At 46.3% G+C, this 21,811-nt stretch overlaps 1 protein-coding gene across 2 annotated transcripts in view; it reads left to right on the top strand.

The window, feature by feature from the left end:
• The window catches only part of LOC140395731 (monocyte to macrophage differentiation factor-like), a 75,807-nt gene that overhangs the window by 42,263 nt on the left and 11,733 nt on the right, over window positions 1-21,811 (top strand). Inside the window, exons 2-4 of one of the 2 annotated variants that reach the window (XM_072483878.1) lie at window positions 3,451-3,695; window positions 4,004-4,085; window positions 6,662-6,822. In XM_072483878.1, coding sequence (XP_072339979.1) covers window positions 3,670-3,695; window positions 4,004-4,085; window positions 6,662-6,822 — 269 coding nt within the window. In that variant the 5' untranslated portion in view covers window positions 3,451-3,669. The remainder of the gene's footprint in view (window positions 1-3,450; window positions 3,696-4,003; window positions 4,086-6,661; window positions 6,823-21,811) is intronic. The other variant, XM_072483877.1, reaches the window with a different exon arrangement.

The following is a 21,811-nucleotide window of genomic DNA, read 5'->3' as shown; positions in this document are numbered from 1 at the left end:
TGCCAAAACTTTTCATTTTGTATTCATCAGGGCATATGCAAGAATGCCAAATTTCAAATGATGACAATTTACACTGCTGACTAATTGAGAAGTAGACTCTGATTGGCCGAGGCATTGCCATAGAGAGAACAAAAGGCTTCCCAAACTCCCGGGTAATTTAATAAAGGCGCATGGTTTGAACATATTCCTGTTGTTTGCACCGAGCGGGTCCCTTCAGAGAGCGGGTCCCTGTGTATAAATGTGTGTCTCTTTGAGCAAGTGTAAATGAGCCACATTTACATTTCACCACCTGTTACCGGGCTGAGTACGGCCATTTGGGCCAATTCATTAGCCACCAGTCGATCAATCAAGCCAACTCCCACCCCACCTCTCTCTCTGATGCCAACAAGCCTGAAGCTCCTGTTCAAACCAGCAGAGATTAGTAGTGTGTTCTCTCCTGTAACTTCTGAAATTTGCTCCGTGACTGAAAGATATGTCTGTCAATCATCCATGAATTAACAATCATAACGGCAAAATAAAAGAAAGGGAAAATGAGGGAATAAACAGGAAGGACAATACAAAAGTGCATAACTTCATATTTTCCTACATTATATTCCATCTGCCAAGTTTTTGCCCACTCTCCTAAACTGTCTATATCACTCCGGAGACTGTTATCCTCACCACTTGCCTTCCCACCTATTTTTGTGTCATCCGCAGACTTGGCAATAATATGTTCACTTACCTCATCTAAGTCATTAATGTAAATTGTAACTAATTATGGCCCCATCACTGATCCCTTTCGAACTCTGCTAGTTACAGGTTGCCAGCCTGAAAATACCAACTCTTCTATCAGTCAGCCAATCCTCTATCCATGCTGATATTCTACCCCCAACACCATGGGCTCTTATATTATTAAGTAGCCTTTTGTGCGGTACCTTATTGAATGCTTTTTGGAAATCAAAATATATTACATCTACTGGTTCTACTTTATCTATCCTGCTCGTTACTACCTCAAAAATTCTAATAAATTTGTCAGGCATGCTTTCTCATTCATGAAGCCAAGTTGACTATATGTTGTTAAGTATGTTACGTATTTCTAAATGTTCTGCTATTACATCCTTTATTATGGACTTTTAAGGTTTCCCAATGACAGATGTGCTAACTGACCTGGTTTTTGTCTCCCTCTCTTTTTGAATAAGAATGTTACATTGGGAGTTTCCCAATCTTCTGGGACCTCTCCAGAATTGAAGGATTTGGGCAGCACGGTTGTGCAGTGGTTAGCATTGCAGCCTCGCGGCACTGAGGTCCCAGGTTCGATCCCGGCTCTGGGTCACTGTCCATGTGAAGTTTGAACATTCTCCCCGTGTTGGAATTTTTATTTTTAGCGTACCCAATTCTTTTTTTCCAATTAAGGGGCAATTTAGCGTGGCCAATCCACCTACCCTGCACATCTTTGGGTTGTGGGGGCGAAACCCACGCAAACACGGGGAGAATCTGCAAACTCCACACGGACAGTGACCCAGAGCCGGGATCGAACCTGGGACCTCGGCGCCGTGAAGCAACAGGGCTAACCCACTGCGCCACCGTGCTGCCCTTAATTGGAAAAAACGAATTGGGTACTCTAAATTTATAGAAAAAAAAGAATTGAAGGATTCTTGGAAGATTACTTCCAGTACATCCACTATCTCTATAGCTACTTCTTTTAATATCCAAGGATGCAACCCAACAAGTCCACGAGACATACCGGCCTTTAACCATATTAGTTTCCTTGGTACTTTTTCTCTAGTGATAGTTATGGTATTTATTTCCTACCCCTGCTTTGCCCCTTGATTATTTAATATTTGTGGAATGTTATTAGTGTCTTCCACCGTGAAGACTAACGCAAAGTATTTGTCTAACACCTCTTCCATTTCCTGGTTCTCCATTATTGTTTCCCCAATCTTATTCTCCAAGGGGGTCTCCCCCTTTTTATATATTTAAAGAAGCTCTTTTTGTCCATTTTTATATTACTTGCTAGTTTACCCTTAAATAGTTTATCTTCTCCCTCTATAATTTTTTGGTCATCTTTTGTTGGTTTAAAAAAAATTCCCAATCCTCTGGTTTACGACTAATCTTTGCCACATTGTATTTTCTTTCAGTTTAATACGATCCTTAACTTCCTTGGTTAGAATTAGGATTGATTTATCCCCTTCCTAAAATCCTCCTTCCTCACTGGGATATATGTTTGATGTGAGGCATGCACTATATTCAGAAATATCTGCCGTAGTTGATCAACTCTTATTTTCTTTCTCAATCTCAATTTCTCTGTCTCCTGCCTTTTCTTTATAGTTGGAAAGACCAATTGTTCTTTCACACCTCAGATTGGGATCAAATTGGGATCTTCCTGCATTTTCTGACCAAATTCCATGATTGGGGTTATTTTGAAACACAGAGCCGTCATGGTACTTGTTTGACCATTCTGGGATTTATTTCCTGAGTGTCTAATAATTGCAGCGGAATTACAGTCAGATTTATTTATGTTTAGTGTGTTTAGTGTTTGATGTTAGGCTGGTCTTGTGACTTGCAACTTAAGCAATGCAGAACCGGTAACCAGGCAACACCACAGAGCGCCTGGGCTTGTTGCTCTTAATGGGCTCGGATATATTGTTGCCCAAGATCATCTCTCTACAGTCACGCAATCCCTGCAGCACATAAATACTTGACAAACACTAACATGAAGCCACCTCTGTGTTTAGTAAGAACGTTGATTAACGACTAATGCATAAAGAGGCATCCATTTTATATATTATCAGCCCCCCCACCCTAACCCCACAACCCCAATAGATTCCAGCCTGTAATTCTCTCCCAGCTTTCTGTTCTACATTTAAACCACCCAAACCCTTCAATTAGATTCCAGCTTGGAGGTCGGTTCTTGTTCCAGAAGTTTATGCTTTACTCGCAAACTATAAGAAAGTTTCAGTGGCTTATTAGCCAGGCGCTACCTCTATATAGTTCTCACTAATTGGTTGGTTCTGATCTTTATTTGGTGCTGATTAGTATAAGGCAAATGGTGAAGATTATCCAGTGAAAGCAAATCTATGGTTTAAGAAAGAATTTACATCTATATATTGCCTTTCATAGTACCTTTTAAGCGGGATCTCAGTTCTAACGCAGGGAAATGTCGCAACTAATTTATGTAAAACAAGGTTCCATAAACAGCTCTGAATTAATGACCAGATGATCTTTTTAGTGATGTTGGCTGGAGGCAACAATTTGTCCAGTGGAATTCTGTACAATGTGACTGAGTAAGAATTATCGGGATTTTGTGTGGATTAGTTTGGGATTTTAATTGGAGTTGAGGGTGCACTAGATGCAGAATATTTTACTGGCACATTGAAAGAAATGTTTTGACATTAAATAGCTCTGTTATAGGTGATGATAATCATCTCGATTTACCTTCACTTGGGTGTTAACTTCCTTTTTTAAAAATAGATATCGAACCAGGAAGTCAGCTTATTCTACAACATTGCACGCTTACCCTACTGGTTTAACAGCTGAATGAATAGAAACACAGTTTAACTGCTGAATTGGAAGCAGGGGAAAACCTGTGATTGGGTGTTCCTGCATTTTTAAGGAGCGACATTGTGGTGAACAGATAAAGCAGCTGCTTTCTTTGTAGGAAGGTTCTCTCCAGTTCCAGCACAGATCATCATGGGGAGGAAACCTGCACGGTCAAAGTAAGATGTTTAGCCATTAACCTTAATTTGTCTAAGTGCTTGATTGTTTATGGGCGGGTTTGAGTGAGGTGCCTAGCTCTAACTGTCTGATGCATGTATTAAGTTGGAGTTTCAGTACTGATCTGGGTATCCTTTTCTGGGGAAAAGGGTACATTTCCGTTCAGTACAGTTACTAATTCCAATTTGGATATTTTGTTGGTGAATTTGAGCTTAACAAATTACAGCTTATCAAAGCTGTATCTGAAAATTGAGTACTTGTTTGACTGTTTAAATGATTCAATTAATAAATTCCCTTGCTTTCTTTATAGATTTATGAATAACCGACCTCCAGCGAATTCCCGGTACCAGCCCACTACCTACGAACACGCTGCAAATTGTTACACACATGCGGTAAGGTTTTCAATCTTCTTGGTGTGATGGGAGGCGATGGGGCCAATCACACGTGCACCAATACCTAGTGGGTCACCAACCTTTTCTGTTTGAGGTCAGCTGAATGCAACGTCTTCCCTTCAGAAACATGAATCCGACTGGGCCACAGCTCAACAAGCACTACCACCACATTCTTTTTCTCCTCCTCTTTTTCCAGTTCCCCCACCCCACTGTGACGATGGTCTCCGCATAAGGGGTTGCCATTTAAACTGAACTGAGGAAAGGTTCATTCACTCAGAGAGCTGTGTCTCTGGAACTCTACTGCAGAAGTCTGTGGATGTGCAGTTATTGAGTATGTTCAGAATGAGATCAATAGATTTTGGAAAGCTGAGGAAATCTAGGGACATGGGGACAGGGTGAGAAAAGGGAGTAAACTTGAAGTTCAGTCTTGATCTTATTAAATGGTCAACTTGTGCTGGTCTTACATTCTCATTCTGACATATTTACACTTGGTGCAGCTGTAGTTGCAATCTGGAGTATTGCCACAAAAAAAAGGTAACTCCATAATTCATGCCTTTGTTTTGTGCATCTTTGTCATTATCACCTCCTTTATTATTAATCAGCTTTATGTATCAACTTTTGCAAAGCATTTTATAGCCCATTAAATAATTTAGTGTAGTTAGTGTTGTAAAATGAGGTACATGTGCACAACTAGTGCAGTGTGACAAAAAGATCATTTGTTTTCAGTATTGGCGATTAAGGGATATTGGGGACGACCAGGGAGCAATCCCATGCTCTTCTTTGAATAGTGCGGGATCTTTGACCTGAACTGAGAAGGCTGATAGGGTCTCAGTCTGACGCTCTACCCAAAACAGGGCAGCTCCATCTCTACAACACTTTGTCAGAACTGGGCTGCGAGTTTCAGCTTAGCGTTAGTAAAGGAGGCATGTAGGGAGAAAGAGTAACAACACTGATTCCGTCTCCGTTCTGCTGACATTTCCAGATAGAACGATCTTCGGGTTTGTGATATTCCCCAAGCTGTGAAGCTGAACTAAACGAAAGTTGCTGGAAATGCTCAATGGGTCAGGCACCATTTGTGGAGGGGGGAACAGCATTAACATTTCAGAGCGATGACCTTTAGTTCAGACTGAAAGATGATAGAGATTTAACAGTCAACGAAGGAAGGAGACTGAGGAAGAACAAAAGTGACAGGTGTAAAGTGGGCTGCAGGAACTGGTGGAATTCAAATTGAATTAAAAATCTGGAACATATAGCTAGTGATATATAGCTAGTCTCAGTAATAGCGACCATGAAACTATTCTCGATTGTTGTAACAATCCATCTAGTTCTCTAATGTCCTTTAGGGAAGGAAATCTGCCTTCCTTACCTGGTCTGGCCTACATGCAACTCCAGGCCCATAGAAGTGTGGCTGACTCTTAACTGCCCTCTGAAATGTCCGAGCGAGTCACTCAGTTCAAGGGCAATTAGGGATGGGTATGCCAGCAAAATCCACAGCCCAGGAATGAATTTTCAAAAGTCAGCAGAAATATTCCTGTTCCAAGAAAGTTAATCACCACCTGATTGCTTCTCATTCAAGACCTTGCTTAAAACCCACCTCTTTGACCAAGATTTTAATCATCTCTCCTAACTTCATCTTTGATTTGGTGTCAGTTTTTGTTAGCTTGACTGCCTTGGGAAACTTTCCCACATTAAAGGTGCTATATAAGTTGCAGTTATTGTAAGTGTTCTCTGTCAGATTCGATAACTGCAACAGGTAAATGTGACACCAGCCCATGCATATTAGCAGCTTCCATCCCTGCCCTGGTCAACATGTATCCCTCAATCAACATCAGCAAAACATTATCTGGTCATTATTGCATTACTATTTGTGGAATCTTGCTGTGTGCAGATTGACTGCCACATTTCCTGCATTACGGTGACTGCACTTCATTTGGCGTTAAGTGCTTTAGAATATCCTGGGGTGATAGGCACTATATAAATGCACAGCTTTCCTTTTGTTATTCATGGTGAGTGTTTACAAGTTAAGCAACTGAGCTCAGTCTAATTCTGTCCACACCTCACATCAGCACATTGTACCCTTTCAAATCTTTGTTTCGAAATCTTTGTTTCCCTCTGTCTCCCACCCCATGACCCTAATCATGCTATACCAAGATCAATTAGTGTTCCCTTCTTCCATTCTGGTTAACATTAGCTAACTTAGCACAGGCCGTGTCTGGGTATGTCTCTCCTCTCTCATTCATGTGATCAGAAACTGTCATGTGTCACCATTACACAGTAGAACAGTCCTTGGTTGCGCAGCCCTGCAGCTTAGTCCCACACTCTGCTGTGCTGCACAGGTCCTCCACCTTCCTCAAATACATTTGAATATTAGAATCTTGTGACCTCGTGTTGCAGATTCCCATTTCTGAAGGACGGAGAATAGCAGGAGTCTAGGAATATGTGTAACTGTCTGCCACGGGGGCCATCGGGTTACCTGTCCAGCAGTGTTGGGCAGGGACCCTTCACCAAGGGGCAAAGAAGCTATCAGAGATGTTGGAAAAGTTTGAGCCACTGAATTGGAGTGTGTTTCTTCTCAGTTCCTCATTTTTCCAGCAATTGTGGGAAGCACGCTACTTCATCGACTGTCGGATGACCGCTGGAAGAAGATTACAGCCTGGATGTATGGCGTGGGTCTGTGTGCACTGTTCATCATTTCCACTGTCTTCCACATCATTGCCTGGAAGAAGAGTCACTTGAGGTAATACACAGTAACATTTCCCTCCTCTTCTACAAGGGTTGGCTCTTTTATGGGGCGGAAGTTTGACAGCCACAAACTATCTCCTGTAGATGTCTTAGATTGGACAGTCACCAAGCTGTTGCGAGTGTGACAACTGAGCCTGATCCTGTCCTCAACTGATGTTCACCATCTTAGTAGGAGTCCCTGGTCCTACGCAGAAGATGTTTAATTTCACCCTTTCCGACCTGGGGTGTTGAGACAAATTGGAAAAACCACAGCTGTTGCCCTGACTGGTATGCAGTGAATTAGCCAAGCAGGGCATGGAACCTCTGTAACATTCTTATTACAAATTGGAGTGTTCAGTGTAAGTTAAAAGTCAACTGACTTTTAATTCTGGACACAATATGTGTAGTGATGAATTTTCTGTATGTGCATGTTTCCTCTCACTCATTCACACACACTCTCCAGTTGAGTTGATTTGCAACTCCAGTGCATTGGATCAGATTTCTGATTGGTTTCTTTAGAGGACAAGACACACCTAGCAGTGATTTTCTGTGGTATGTCATTTTCCCGCAGGTTTCAGAGTTACCAGTGACTGGGGAAGGTACAAATTGTGTAAGCATGGTGTTATGGTAGAATGTACCAAGTAGAGCTGTAGTTAGCTTTGTGAACATCCCTGGTTTCTAGTATCCTGCAAGAGTAATTATAACTGTTCTTGGTTGGTAAAATATGGGAAGTTAATATCCCCTAGTTAGAGAGTTCATTATTTATTTGGAGTTTTATATCTTTCCTTCTGGGAATGATCATTCATTTAGAAGAAAGGGATCGAAGTCGGTGCTACAACTTTTTGTGCAGTGATGTTAATTGAAATCCAACAACCAGATGTGAGTATGTAGAAGATGTTTGAGAGATCCAGTACCCTTAATCCCCTGCCAATCTTCACACCCACAACAAGACGCGTACGGTTAGGGGACCCCCTTGTCTCCCAACTCTCACTTGACCAGCGGTCATACCCCAGGATCTCAGTTCGACAGCTACGCAAACCCTAAGTGAGAGGCCCATCAGCTTCAGCTGCGATGGGGCATCAGGCCTTCTAATACGCACAAGTCTGGGAACAGTGGAAGAGGCAGCAGGTCTCAACAAGACAGTGGCGCAAAGCGGAGACTGGCAAGGTCCAAGGGCACAATCAAGATGCTTAGAAAGGCAATGTCACCTGTGAGGAGCCTGGCACCTCGTACAGTACAAGCCCTACAATTAGTCAAGCAAAGTCAAAGTTGAAGAGTAGGAGACACAGAAGAGGTTCAGCCCCTGCAATCGATTCTGTTGTCAATAGTAACAGGGAAGAAGACCTTGCTCAACAAAGTAACCAAAAGATTCATGACAAGGTTTTTTTTATAAACATTTTATTGCGGTATTTATGGTTTTATAGCAATAACAGAAGACACAGTGTACATATAAATATAACCACAGTGCAAAGGCCGTCTTCCTCTCTCACCAGTCCCACCTTTTCTAACCCCATACTCTAAACGAAACTAAACCCCAACCCCACCCCCCTTCTGCTGACGGTTAATTTTCCCCAAAGAAGTCGCCGAACGGCTACTATCTCCGGACGAACCCTATCATTAACCCTCTCAGGGCGAACTTGATTTTCTCCAGACAGAGAAAGCTAGCCATGTTGGTTAGCCAGGTCTCCGAGTTCGGGGGCTTTGAGTCCCTCCAAGCTAATAATATCCGTCTCCGGGCTACCAGGGAAGCAAAGGCCAGAACGTCTGTCTCTCTCCTCCTGGATTCCCGGGTCTTCCGACACTCCGAAAATCGCCACCTCTGGACTTGGTGCCAGCCTTGTTTTTAACACATTGGACATGGCATCTGCAAACCCCTGCCAGAATTCCCTAAGCTTCGGGCTTAGCCCAGAATATATGGACATGGTTCGCTGGTCCTCCCGCACACCTTGCGCATCTATCTTCTGCCCAAAGAACCTGCTCATCCGGGCCACTGTCATATGGTCCCGGTGAACGACTGGTCCCGGTCCCGGCTGAGCCTGGTACTTGTTGTGGACGCGTTGACTCTGCTCAACGCATCCGCCCAGAGACCATCCTCTGTCTCTCCTCCTAACTCCTCTTCCCACTTGTGTTTCAGCTCCTCAGTCTGCGTTTCCTCTGACCCCATGAGTTCCTTGTTAATGTCAGAAACCCTCCCTCCTCCCACCCACACTGTGGAAACTACCCTGTCCTGTATCCCCCTTGGTGGTAGGAGCGGGAAGGTTGTGACCTGCCTGCGTAGGAAGTCCCGCGCCTGCGTAGGAAGTCCCGCGCCTGCAGGTACCTAAACTCATTCCCTCCCGTTAATTCAAATTTCTCCATCAACTCCCTCTGGCTGGGAAAGCTCCCCTCTATAAACATATCTCCCATCCTCTCGATCCCTGCTCTCTGCCGTCTCCGGAACCCTCCATCTAGCCTCCCCGGAGCAAACCGGTGATTATTGCAGATTGGAGACCAGACCGATGCTCCCTCTGCTCCCACATGTCTCCTCCATTGCCCCCAGACTCTCAGGGCCGCTAACACCACGGGGCTGGTGGAGTACCATGCTGGCGGGAACGGCAGAGGCGCTGTTACCAATGCTCCCAAACTAGTGCCCTTGCATGATGCCGCCTCTACTCGCTCCCACCACCCACTTCCTAATCATGGCTATATTTGCCGTCCAATAATAATTACTAAAGTTCGGCAGCGCCAGCCCACCCTCCCCCTGGCTGCGCTCCAGCATCCCCTTTTTTACTCGCGGGTTCTTACCCGCCCATATAAAGCCAGACATCACCTGTTGACCCGTTTAAAGAAGCTTCCACCCTAAACACATTGCTGTTGGGGAGAGTTTAAACTAATGTGGCAGGGGGATGCGAACCGATGCAGGAAGTTGGAAGGTAGTAAAACAGGGACAGAAATAAAAGGCAGTAGGGGGGAAAGTGTAAGGCAGAGAAGCCATAGTCAAAAATCAAAAAGGGCGACAGTACAAGGTACAGTGACTGAGGGGAGCTCAGTGAATAGGACCAGGAATACTAAAAGAAATAAAACGGGAAGTGAAAACATTAATGGTAAGCGACGCGGCAGGTTGTTACAGGAAGATATGGATTCAACGACAAGGAAAATTAGGAGAAAGGTTAAGAGGAAATATAACTTAGGAGAGGTTACTGATCGAGGTGTTAAGATTAAGAACAGAGGTCAAAAAGCCAACATAAGTGTACTTTACCTGAATGCTCGTAGTGTTCGGAATAAGGTAAATGAGTTGATGGCGCAAATCATCGTGAATGACTATGATTTAGTGGCCATTACTGAAACATGGTTAAAGGATGGTCACGACTGGGAGTTAAATATCCGAGGGTATCAAACTTTTCGGATGGACAGAGTGGATGGTAAGGGAGGTGGTGTAGCTCTGTTATTTAAGGATGACGTCCGGGCAACAGTAAGGGATGACATCGGTGCTATGGAGGATAAGGTTGAATCCATTTGGGTGGAAATCAGGAATAGTAAGGCGAAAAAGTCACTGATAGGAGTAATCTATAGGCCACCAAATAGTAACATTATGGTGGGGCAGGCAATAAACAAAGAAATAACAGATGCATGTAGAAATGGTACAGCAGTTAACATGGGGGATTTTAATCTACATGTTGATTGGTTTAACCAGGTCGGTCAAGGCAGCCTTGAGGAGGAGTTTATAGAATGTATCCGCGATAGTTTCCTCGAACAGTATGTAATGGAACCTACGAGGGAACAAGCGGTCCTAGATCTTGTCCTGTGTAATGAGACAGGATTGATTCAGGATCTCATAGTTAGGGATCCTCTCGGAAGGAGCGATCACAATATGGTGGAATTTAAAATACAGATGGAGGGTGAGAAGGTAAAATCAAGCACTAGTATTTTGTGCTTAAACAAAGGAGATTACAATGGGATGAGAGAAGAACTAGCTAAGGTAGACTGGGAGCAAAGACTTTATGGTGAAACAGTTGAGGAACAGTGGAGAACCTTCCAAGTGATTTTTCACAGTGCCCAGCAAAGGTTTATACCAACAAAAAGGAAGGACGGTAAAAAGAGGGAAAATCGACCGGGGATATCTAAGGAAATAAGGGAGAGTATCAAATTGAAGGAAAAAACATACAAAGTAGCAAAGATCAGTGGGAGACTAGAGGACTGGGAAATCTTTAGGGGGCAACAGAAAGCTACTAAAAAAGCTATAAAGAAGAGTAAGATAGATTATGAGAGTAAACTTGCTCAGAATATAAAAACGGATAATAAAAGTTTCTACAAATACATAAAACAAAAAAGAGTGGCTAAGGTAAATATTGGTCCTTTAGAGGATGAGAAGGGAGATTTAATAATGGGAGATGAGGAAATGGCTGAGGAACTGAACAGGTTTTTTGGGTCGGTCTTCACAGTGGAAGACACAAATAACATGCCAGTGACTGATGGAAATGAGGCTGTGACAGGTGAGGACCTTGAGAGGATTAATATCACCAAGGAGGTAGTGATGGGCAAGCTAATGGGGCTAAAGGTAGACAAGTCTCCTGGACCGGATGGAATGCATCCCAGAGTGCTAAAAGAGATGGCTGGGGAAATTGCAAATGCACTAGTGATAATTTACCAAAATTCACTAGACTCTGGGGTGGTCCCGGTGGATTGGAAATTAGCAAACGTGACACCACTGTTTAAAAAAGGAGGTAGGCAGAAAGCGGGTAATTATAGGCCAGTGAGCTTAACTTCGGTAGTAGGGAAGATGCTGGAATCTATCATAAAGGAAGAAATAGCGAGGCATCTGGATGGAAATTGTCCCATTGGACAGACGCAGCATGGGTTCATAAAGGGCATGTCTTGCCTAACTAATTTAGTGGAATTTTTTGAGGACATTAACAGTGCGGTAGATAACGGGGAGCCAATGGATGTGGTATATCTGGATTTCCAGAAAGCCTTTGACAAGGTGCCACACAAAAGTTTGTTGCATAAGATAATGATGCATGGCATTAAGGGGAAAATAGTAGCATGGATAGAGGATTGGTTAATTAATAGAAAGCAAAGAGTGGGGATTAATGGGTGTTTCTCTGGTTGGCAATCAGTAGCTAGTGGTGTCCCTCAGGGATCAGTGTTGGGCCCACAACTGTTCACAATTTACATAGATGATTTGGAGTTGGGGACCAAGGGCAATGTGTCCAAGTTTGCAGACGACATTAAGATAAGTGGTAAAGCAAAAAGTGCAGAGGATACTGGAAGTCTGCAGAGGGATTTGGATAGGCTAAGTGAATGGGCTAGGGTCTGGCAGATGGAATACAATGTTGACAAATGTGAGGTTATCCATTTTGGTAGGAATAACAGCAAAAGGGATTATTATTTAAATGATAAAATATTAAAACATGCTGCTGTGCAGAGAGACCTGGGTGTGCTAGTGCATGAGTCGCAAAAAGTTGGTTTTCAGGTGCAACAGGTGATTAAGAAGGCAAATGGAATTTTGTCCTTCATTGCTAGAGGGATGGAGTTTAAGACTAGGGATGTTCTGCTGCAATTGTATAAGGTATTTGTGAGGCCACACCTGGAGTATTGTGTTCAGTTTTGGTCTCCTTACTTGAGAAAGGACGTACTGGCACTGGAGGGTGTGCAGAGGAGATTCACTAGGTTAATCCCAGAGCTGAAGGGGCTGGATTACAAGGAGAGGTTGAGTAGACTGGGACTGTACTTGTTGGAATTTAGAAGGATGAGAGGGGATCTTATAGAAACATATAAGATTATGAAGGGAATAGATAGGATAGATGCGGGCAGGTTGTTTCCACTGGCGGGTGAAAGCAGAACTAGGGGGCATAGCCTCAAAATAAGGGGAAGTAGATTTAGGACTGAGTTTAGGAGGAACTTCTTCACCCAAAGGATTGTGAATCTATGGAATTCCTTGCCCAGTGAAGCAGTAGAGGCTCCTTCATTAAATGTTTTTAAGATAAAGATAGATAGTTTTTTGAAGAATAAAGGGATTAAGGGTTATGGTGTTCGGGCCGGAAAGTGGAGCTGAGTTCACAAAAGATCAGCCATGATCTCATTGAATGGTGGAGCAGGCTCGAGGGGCCAGATGGCCTACTCCTGCTCCTAGTTCTTATGTTCTTATTAAAGAAGCCATCCCCTATGGACAAGCTCTCCGTATACACAGGATCTGCTCAGACGAGGAGGAGCGTAACAGACATCTACAGACGTTGAAAGATGCCCTCGTACGAACGGGATATGGCGCTCGACTCATCGATCGACAGTTCCAACGCGCCACAGCAAAAAACCGCACCGACCTCAGAAGACAAACACGGGACACAACCGACAGAATACCCTTCGTCGTCCAGTACTTTCCCGGAGCGGAGAAACTACGACACCTTCTTCACAGCCTTCAACACGTCATCGATGAAGATGAACATCTTGCCAAGGTCATCCCCACACCCCCACTACTTGCCTTCAAACAACCGCGCAACCTCAAACAAACCATTGTTTGCAGCAAACTACCCAGCCTTCAGAACAGTGACCACGACACCACACAACCCTGCCATGGCAATCTTTGCAAGACGTGCCAGATCATCGACATGGATACCACCATTACACGTGAGAACACCGCCCACCAGGTACACGGTACATACTTGTGTGACTCGGCCAACGTTGTCTACCTCATACGCTGCAGGCAAGGATGTCCCGAAGCGTGGTACATTGGCGAGACCATGCAGACGCTGCGACAACGAATGAACGGACATCGCGCAACAATCACCAGGCAGGAATGTTCCCTTCCAGTCGGGGAACACTTCAGCAGTCAAGGGCATTCAGCCTCTGATCTCCGGGTAAGCGTTCTCCAAGGCGGCCTTCAGGACGCGCGACAACGCAGAATCGCCGAGCAGAAACTTATCGCCAAGTTCTGCACACATGAGTGCGGCCTCAACCGGGACCTGGGATTCATGTCGCATTACATTCATCCCCCACCATCTGGCCTGCGAAATCCTACCAACTGTCCTGGCTTGATACAATTCACACCTCTTTAACCAGGGTTTACCCCATCTCTGAATCTGTAAAGATTTAATCACCTGCTAAAGCTCGCATTCCAAGCATTGTCTGGCATCTTTGAATCTGTCTATATATATGTTTCTGGAACATACCTCTTCATTCACCTGAGGAATGAGCAGCGCTCCGAAAGCTAGTGACATCGAAACAAACCTGTTGGACTTTAACCTGGTGTTGTAAAACTTCTTACTGTGCTCACCCCAGTCCAACGCCGGCATCTCCACATCACGTTTAAAGAAGGACCGCGGAATAAAGATGGGGAGACACTGAAACACAAACCGGAATCTCGGGAGGACCGTCACTGTCTGTACCCTCCCAGCCAGTGACAACGGGAGCACCTCCCACCCCCGAAAATCTTCCTTCATTTGGTCTACTAGTTGGGCCAGATTTAACTTGTGTAGCCGTTCCCATTCCCACGCCACCTAAATGCCTGGGTACCGAAAGCTTCCCCCTACCACTCTAAACAGCAGCTGCCCCAATCGCCTCTCCTGCCCCCTTGTCTGGATCGCGAACATCTCACTTTTCCCCATACTCAATTTATAACTCGAAAACCGGCCAAATTCCCCCAGAATTTCTTCCATCCCATCTAGTGGGTCCGAAACATATAGGAAGGAGTATATCGTCTGCATATAGCGAGAGACTCTGTCGTGTCCCCCCCCCGTCCCCCCCCCGTCCCCGTCCCCCCCCGGACCAGCCCCTTCCAGCTCTTTGAGGCTCTCAACGCAATTGCAAGTGGCTCTCTGGCCAACGCGAACAGCAGTGGGGAGAGGGGGCATTCCTGCCTCTTCCCCCCGGTGCAGCCTAAAATAGCCCGATGTTAACCTTTTCGTCCGTACACTCGCCACGGGAGCCTGATACAGACGTCTGACAGTTGATGAAGCCCCGTCCAAATCCAAACCGTCCCAGTACCTCCCACAGATATTCCCATTCCACCCGATCAAATGCCTTCTCTGCACCCATTGAGTCCACTACCTCCACCTCCCTACCTTCTGGGGGCATCATGATCACATTCAGCAACATTCTTACGTTGGCCGCCAACTGCCAACCCTTAATGAATCTCGTCTGGTCCTCCCCAATCACGTCCGGAACCCAGTCTTCAACCCTAGAGGCAAGATTTTGGCCAACAGTTTGCCGACTACATTTAGTAGGGAGATTGGTCTGTAAGACCCGCATAACTCCGGATCCTTGTCCCGCTTCAGGATCAGTGAGATAGTGGCCTGTGACATCGTCGGGGGAAGCACCCCTCTCTCCCTTGCCTCATTAAATGTCCTCATCAGCAGCGACCCCAGTATCCCAGAGAACGTTTTATAAAACTCCACTGGGTACCCGTCTGGTCCCGGACCTTTACCCAACTGCATGGCCTTCAGCCCATCTGCTATTTCTTCCAACCCGATCGGGGCCCCCAGCCCTTCTACCAACCCTTTGTCCACCATCGGGAACCTCAGTTCCCCCTAAGAATTGCCTCATCCCCTCCGACCCAGCTGGTGGTTCCGACTCATACAGGTTGCTGTAAAACTCCTTGAATGCCTTATTGACGCCTGCTGAGTCTCAACCAGGTTCCCATCCCTGTCCCTTTCCCAATATCCCTGGCTGCCTCCCTCTTTCTGAGCTGCTGCGCAAGCATTCAGCTGGCCTTCTCTCCATATTCATAAATCTCTGGGATCTCCGCGTAACTCCTGTCGACCTGTAGTATTTCCCTTATCAGTCGGTCAGTTTCTGCCCTATCTACCTTTTCCCTATGGGCCTGTATCGAGATCAGCTTCCCTCTAACCACCGCCTTCAGCGCTTCCCAGACCATTGCAGCTGAGACTTCCCCTGTGTCGTTGACTTCCAGATAGTTCTGGATACATTTCCTCAGCCGCCCACACACCTCCTCATCCGCTAAAAGTCCAACATCCAGTCTCCAGTGCGGGCGTTGGCCACCCCCCTTGCTCACCTGTAGGTTAACCCAGTGCGGGGCATTATCCGAGATCGTGATCGCTGAGTACCCCGTGTCCACTACCCCCGTCAGTAAAGCCCTGTTCAGGATAAAAAAGTCAATCCGGGAGTACACTTTATGTACGTGAGTAGAAGGAGAACTCCTTCAATCTCGGCCGGCCAAATCTCCATTAGTCCACCCCCCCATCTGCTCTATAAACCCCTTTAGCGCTTTTGCCATTGCTGGCATCCTGCCTGTCCTTGAGCTTGACCGGTCTAGCCTTGAGCCAATGACTGTGTTGAAGTCTCCCCCCCCCGCCCGCCCCCGTGACCAACTTATGCAAATCCAGGTCTGGGATCTTCCCCAACATCCTCCTTATGAACTCCACATCATCCCAATTTGGTACGTACACATTTACGAGCACCACCAGCAGCCCTTCCAGCTTCCCACTAACCATAATGTAACGTCCGCCCACATCCGCAACTATTCTTCCCGCCTTGAATGACACTCACTTGTTAATCAGGATCGCGACCCCTCTAGTCTTAGAGTCCAGCCCCGAGTGGAAAACCTGGCCGACCCATCCCTTCCTTAGTCTGATCTGGTCAGTTACTCTAAGGTGCGTCTCCTGTAGCATTGCCACATCCGCCTTCATTCCCCTCAAATGCACGAACACACGTGCCCTCTTAACCGTCCCATTTAGCCCTCTAACGTTCCATGTGACCAGCCTGGTTGGGGGGCTTCTGGCGCCCCTTCCCCCCGATCAGCCTTCACCTTTCTTGGGCCAGTCTCCAGCCCGCGCCCCACACATCCGCGGCCTCCGTCCCCGACCTCCCTTTTGTCACATAACAACAGTCCCTCCCCCGTCAGCAGAACATGCCCCCCTCAGTAACAGCACGATGCAAACCACCCTATTCAACAGGCATAACATCTGCCCATCCCCCAATTCGCGTCCGTGAGCTAGCCCATCCAGCCAGCTTGGTGGCCCCCGCCCATGGCGGCAGACATTTTCCCACCTATTGCCCCCCCCCCCCCGCCCCCAATTGCCCGAACGAAACACAAAGAAAATCTAACATATAACATTCACACCTACATCCCCCATCAGTGCAAATGCAAACTTTAACTCACACAGCTCTGCGGCAGGCCCCAAATCCAAATCAATACAGAAGGCATTACAAATAACGTCCAAAAACAGAAAACGTTTTTAACATGAGCGCTGCAGCAAAGTTCAAAGACCTCAGTCCACTACCAGCCCTTTCCTTCTAGCGAAGTCCATCGCTTCCTCGGGCGACTCAAAGTAAAAATGTTGCTCCTCATAAGTAACCCAAAGACGGGCCGGATACAGCAGCCCAAACTTCACCTTCTTCTTGAAAAGGGTTGACTTTATCTGGTTGAACCCTGCTCTTCTCCTGGTCACGTCCGCACTCAGATCCTGGTATATACGCAGGATGCTATTCTCCCATTTACAGCTCCGTGTCTGCCTAGCCCACCGTAAAATACACTCCTTTTCCAGGTACCTGTGGAATCTCACCACCATTGCCCTCGGGGGAGTCCCCCACACGCGGCTTCCTCGCGAGCGCGCTGTGAGCCCTGTGCACCTCCAAGGGTCGGGAGAACGTCCCATCCCCCATTAGCTTCTCAAACATGCCCGCTATGTATGCCCCTGCGTCCGTTCCTTCGTATCCCTCCGGGAGACCCACGATTCTCGCGTTCTGCCGGCGGGACCTATTCTCTAGGTCCTCCAACTTCTCCTGGAGTCAGTGCCTTCGCCACTTTCTGAATCGCCCGATTCTGAGCATCCAGTCTAAGTTCCAGCCGCGCAATCGATTCCTTAACCGGGTCCAAGCATTCCTGTTACTGCTTGGTGAAGCCCTCCTGTATGAACTGCATCAGCTGCTCCGTTGACCGCTGGATCGTCGAGCCAGGACCCAGGTCATCTGCCATGCTTTCTCCCACTGCAGCCTCAGCCCAAGCCTTCTCTGTTCGCCTATTTCTTCCTTTGCGAGCACTTCTGGTCCGCCTCTCCGTGCACTGAAGTAGGATTCCTCGTCACAGTTGCCTCCACCATCAATTTTCCGAATCAAATCTGACAAAAAATCGGGGAAGAAAGCCCAAAGGTCCGACCCGAACGGGAGCCACCAAATGTGCGACCTACTCCTTCATAGCCACCACCAGAAGTTGATTTATGACAAAGTTGACCGAAACTCTCGAGGTTAGCTTCTGAACCCATTGCACGCTATGGAAATGGTAACTTCTTCAAATTGGAACATGGAGTATCAGGAAAACTTGATTATTACATTCAGGTAATGAATAGACACTATTAATTTACTAGGGCTTGTAGAGGTAAGATGGTTAGAATCTAGTTAGATGGAAAAGAATTATGTGATTTACTTAGGAGGTGAGAAACATAGGAATGGAGTAGGAATCCTAGTAAATATCTCCGGATTGAGGAATCAGAACGAAACGGAGGTCTCAGAACAAGAAACAAAAATGTTTTATACCTGAGAGAATGCAATATGCTCCAAATTAAATATTGCCAAAATGGAAAAGAAAAAGAGATGAGGAGTGCACGACAGATGCTAGCAATGATGATAGAGCGAGGAATGAAAAGAAACAGACCCAGTATGACGAATTGCAGAGAAAACTAAAGATACATAGAACATAGAAAATACAGCACAGAACAGGCCCTTCGGCCCACAATGTTGTGCCGAACCTTTGTCCTAGATTAATCATAGATTATCATTGAATTTGCAGTGCGGAAGGAGGCCATTCGGCCCTTTGAGTCTGCACCGGCTCTTGGAAAGAGCACCCTACCCAATACATGTAAGCAGATTAAAGAGAAATAGCACAATGAGCTGTGGGACGAAGTATTGGAGCTGGAAGAAAAATCACAATGAGAGTTATGCACCATGTCTGTGTGGAAGTTGCACATTCTCGCCGTGTCTGCGCGGGTCTCACTCCCACAACCCAAAGATGTGCATGGTAGGTGGATTCACCACGCTAAATTCCCCTTAATTGGGACAAAAAAAAGAATTGGATACTCCAAATTTCTTTTAAAAAGAGAGTTATGCACCAGTAGGTGCCAATTTTGACAGAGTGGTGCATAAAAGACAAAGTTGGTAAAATATAGGCGGCACATGGCACAGTGGTTAGCACTGCTGCCTCATGGCATCGAGGACCCGGGTCCAATCCCGGCTCTGGGTCATTGTGTGGAGTTTGTGTATTCTCCCCTGCGTGGGTCTCACCCCCACAACCCAAGGATGTGTGGATTAGCCACGCTAAAAGTGCCCCTTAATTGGGGATTTTTTTTTTTAAATTGGGTAAAATATTGTTTGAAAGGGATGCAGTAGCAAAAAGGTGGACAGGTTACATCAGTGAAGTGTACAATGATGGGATTGGATTTGTTTATTGTCACGTGTACTGAGTTACAGTGAAAAGTATTTTTCTGTGAGCAGCTCAAACTGATCATTTAGTACATGCAAGTAAAATAAAAAGAAACTACATAATAGGGCAACACAAGGTACACAGTGTAAATACATAGACACCGGCATTGAGTGAAGCATTCAGGGTGTAGTATTAATCAGGTCAGTCCATAAGAGTGTCGTTTAGGAGTCTGGTAACAGCGGGGAAGAAGCTGTTTTTGAATCTGTATGTCTGCCCGATGGAAGAAGTTGGAAGTGTGAGTAAGCCGGGTGGGATGGGTCTTTGATTATGCTGCCCGCTTTCCCCAGGCAGCGGGGGGTGTAAATGGAGTCAATGGATGGGAGGTAGGTTCGTGTGATGGACTGGGCTGTGTTCATGACTCTCTGAAGTTTCTTGCGGTCTTGGGCTGAGCAGTTGCCATACCAGGCTGTGATGCAGCCAGATAGGATGCTTTCTATGGTTCATCTATAAAAGTTGGTAAGAGTCAGTGTGGCCATGCTGAATTTCCTTAGTTTCCTGAGGAAGTATAGGCGCTGTTGTGCTCTCTTGGTGGTAGCGTCGATGTGGGTGGACCAGGACAGATTTTTGGAGATGTGCACCCCTAGGAATTTGAAGCTGTTAACCATCTCCACCTTGATGCTGACAGGGGTGTGTACAGTACTTTGCTTCCTGAAGTCAATGACCAGCTCTTTAGTTTTGTTGGCATTAAGGGAGAGATTGTTGGGATTGAGGGATAGACTCCAAATCGAGGAGTCCTCAACAGAGGCAACTGTTGGACCAAACATTATGATATCAGAGGTAAAGAATACTTTGGAATTGATGAGAACAGGAAAATCTCAAGGAATAGATGAATTACAGAACATCTAAAGCTTGTTGAGAAACCGAATTAGAATTGATAACAGAAATTTGTGGTCAAAAATATACAAAATGGGCACATTCCAAGTGAATTGAGAAAGTCATTATTTGTTAAGTTACTCTAGAAACTTAAAGCAATGGAGTGTAATCAATTTGGAACTACAAGTTGAGTGAATCCTCTCATTAAAGTGATCATTGTAACATCGAATCATAGAATTTACAGTGCAGAAGGAGGCCATTCGGCCCATCGAGTCTGCACCGGCTCTTGGAAAGAGCACCCCACTTAAGCCCACACCTCCAACCTATTCCAGTAACCCCACCCAACCTTTTTTGGACACTAAGGGCAGTTTAGCATGGCTAATCCACCTAACCACATCTTTGGACTGTGGGAGGAAACCGGAGCACCCGGAGAAAACCCACACAGACACTGGAAGAACGTGCAGACTCCGCACAGACAGTGACCCAAGCCGGGAATCGAACCTGGGACCCTGGAGCTCTGAAGCAACCGTGCTAACCACTGTGCTACCGTGCTGCCCGAACAGAATTAAATTATAAAATATTTGAAGCAGAAATTGGTGAAATGGGGTGTGGATTTAAAATTGGAGTAAAGATGAGAAAGGGAATAGTTACCCGAAGAACAATTTTTGATAAATATCTTCAAGTAAATAAGAACATTTACAAATGCATTCTAGACTATGAAAAAGTGTTTGATCATGTTTATCACCAAGCGTTAATAGACATGTTGCTGAAATGTGCCATGGGCTGTAAATATGTGGGCAGGCTCTCCATTGGCTGACGCGAAGTCGGGAAACACGATTGGGCGGAAAATTGGTTCCAACGCCAACATCGTGGCCGCCACCGATTTGATGCCAAATCGCAATTCTCTGTCACCTCGATAGCGGCTTCAGAGCGGTCTGGAGTGCATGTACAGCAAACACCACTTGAATGTCATTAGCAGGCCCGACCCGATATTCTCCGGGGCCTCCGCGTTGCTCCGCCTCCGATGGGCTGAACTCCCGACGACGAGGGTCACTTGTGCTTTTAAAAATCGTGAAACCGGCATTGTGGCTGCTGAGGGGGAGAGAGGGGGGACGGAGAGGGTCCAACATCACCATAGTTTGTTGACAGTTGTGCCGCTGGCCGGGGGGTTTCTGCCAGAAGGTGGGCTGTGGGGTTGTGCCAGGACCGGGGGGGAGTAACGGGTGGGTGGACGGACACGGAAGATCATTGCCACAGCCGGCAAGGCAGCCATGTAGCTACACACACTGCTAACCGCCCACTGTGAGCTAAGGCCACGGGTCATATAGGTGTCCCCCTCAGGGCACCCCTCTGGCCCCAGCCGACCCATTAGCTGTATGGGCGCGCTCCAGCACAACCAGTGCCATCTTGTTGGCTGGGATGAGTGTGTGTGGGGAGTGTAATGTGTGTGTGCGGCTGGGATGAGTGTGTGTGGGGAGTGTAATGTGTGTGTGCGGCTGGGATGAGTGTGTGTGGGAGTATAATGTGTGCGCGCGGCTGGGATGAGTGTGAGTGGGGAGTGTAATGTGTGTGTGCGGCTGGGATGAGTGTGTGTGGGGAAAGTAATGTATGTGTGCGGCTGGGATGAGTGTGTGGGGAGTGTAATGTGTATGTGCGGCTGGGATGAGTGTGTGTGGGGAGTGTAATGTGTATGCGGCTGGGATAGTGTGTGTGGGGGGTGTAATGTGTATGTGCGGCTGGGATGAGTGTGTGTTGGGAGTGTAATGTGTGTGTGCGGCTGGGA

Source organism: Scyliorhinus torazame, chromosome 18 (assembly GCF_047496885.1).
Source record: "Scyliorhinus torazame isolate Kashiwa2021f chromosome 18, sScyTor2.1, whole genome shotgun sequence".
NCBI lineage: Eukaryota > Metazoa > Chordata > Chondrichthyes > Carcharhiniformes > Scyliorhinidae > Scyliorhinus > Scyliorhinus torazame.
The sequence above is the reverse complement of the archived record's forward strand: the minus strand, read 5'-3'. Positions and strand labels throughout refer to the sequence as shown.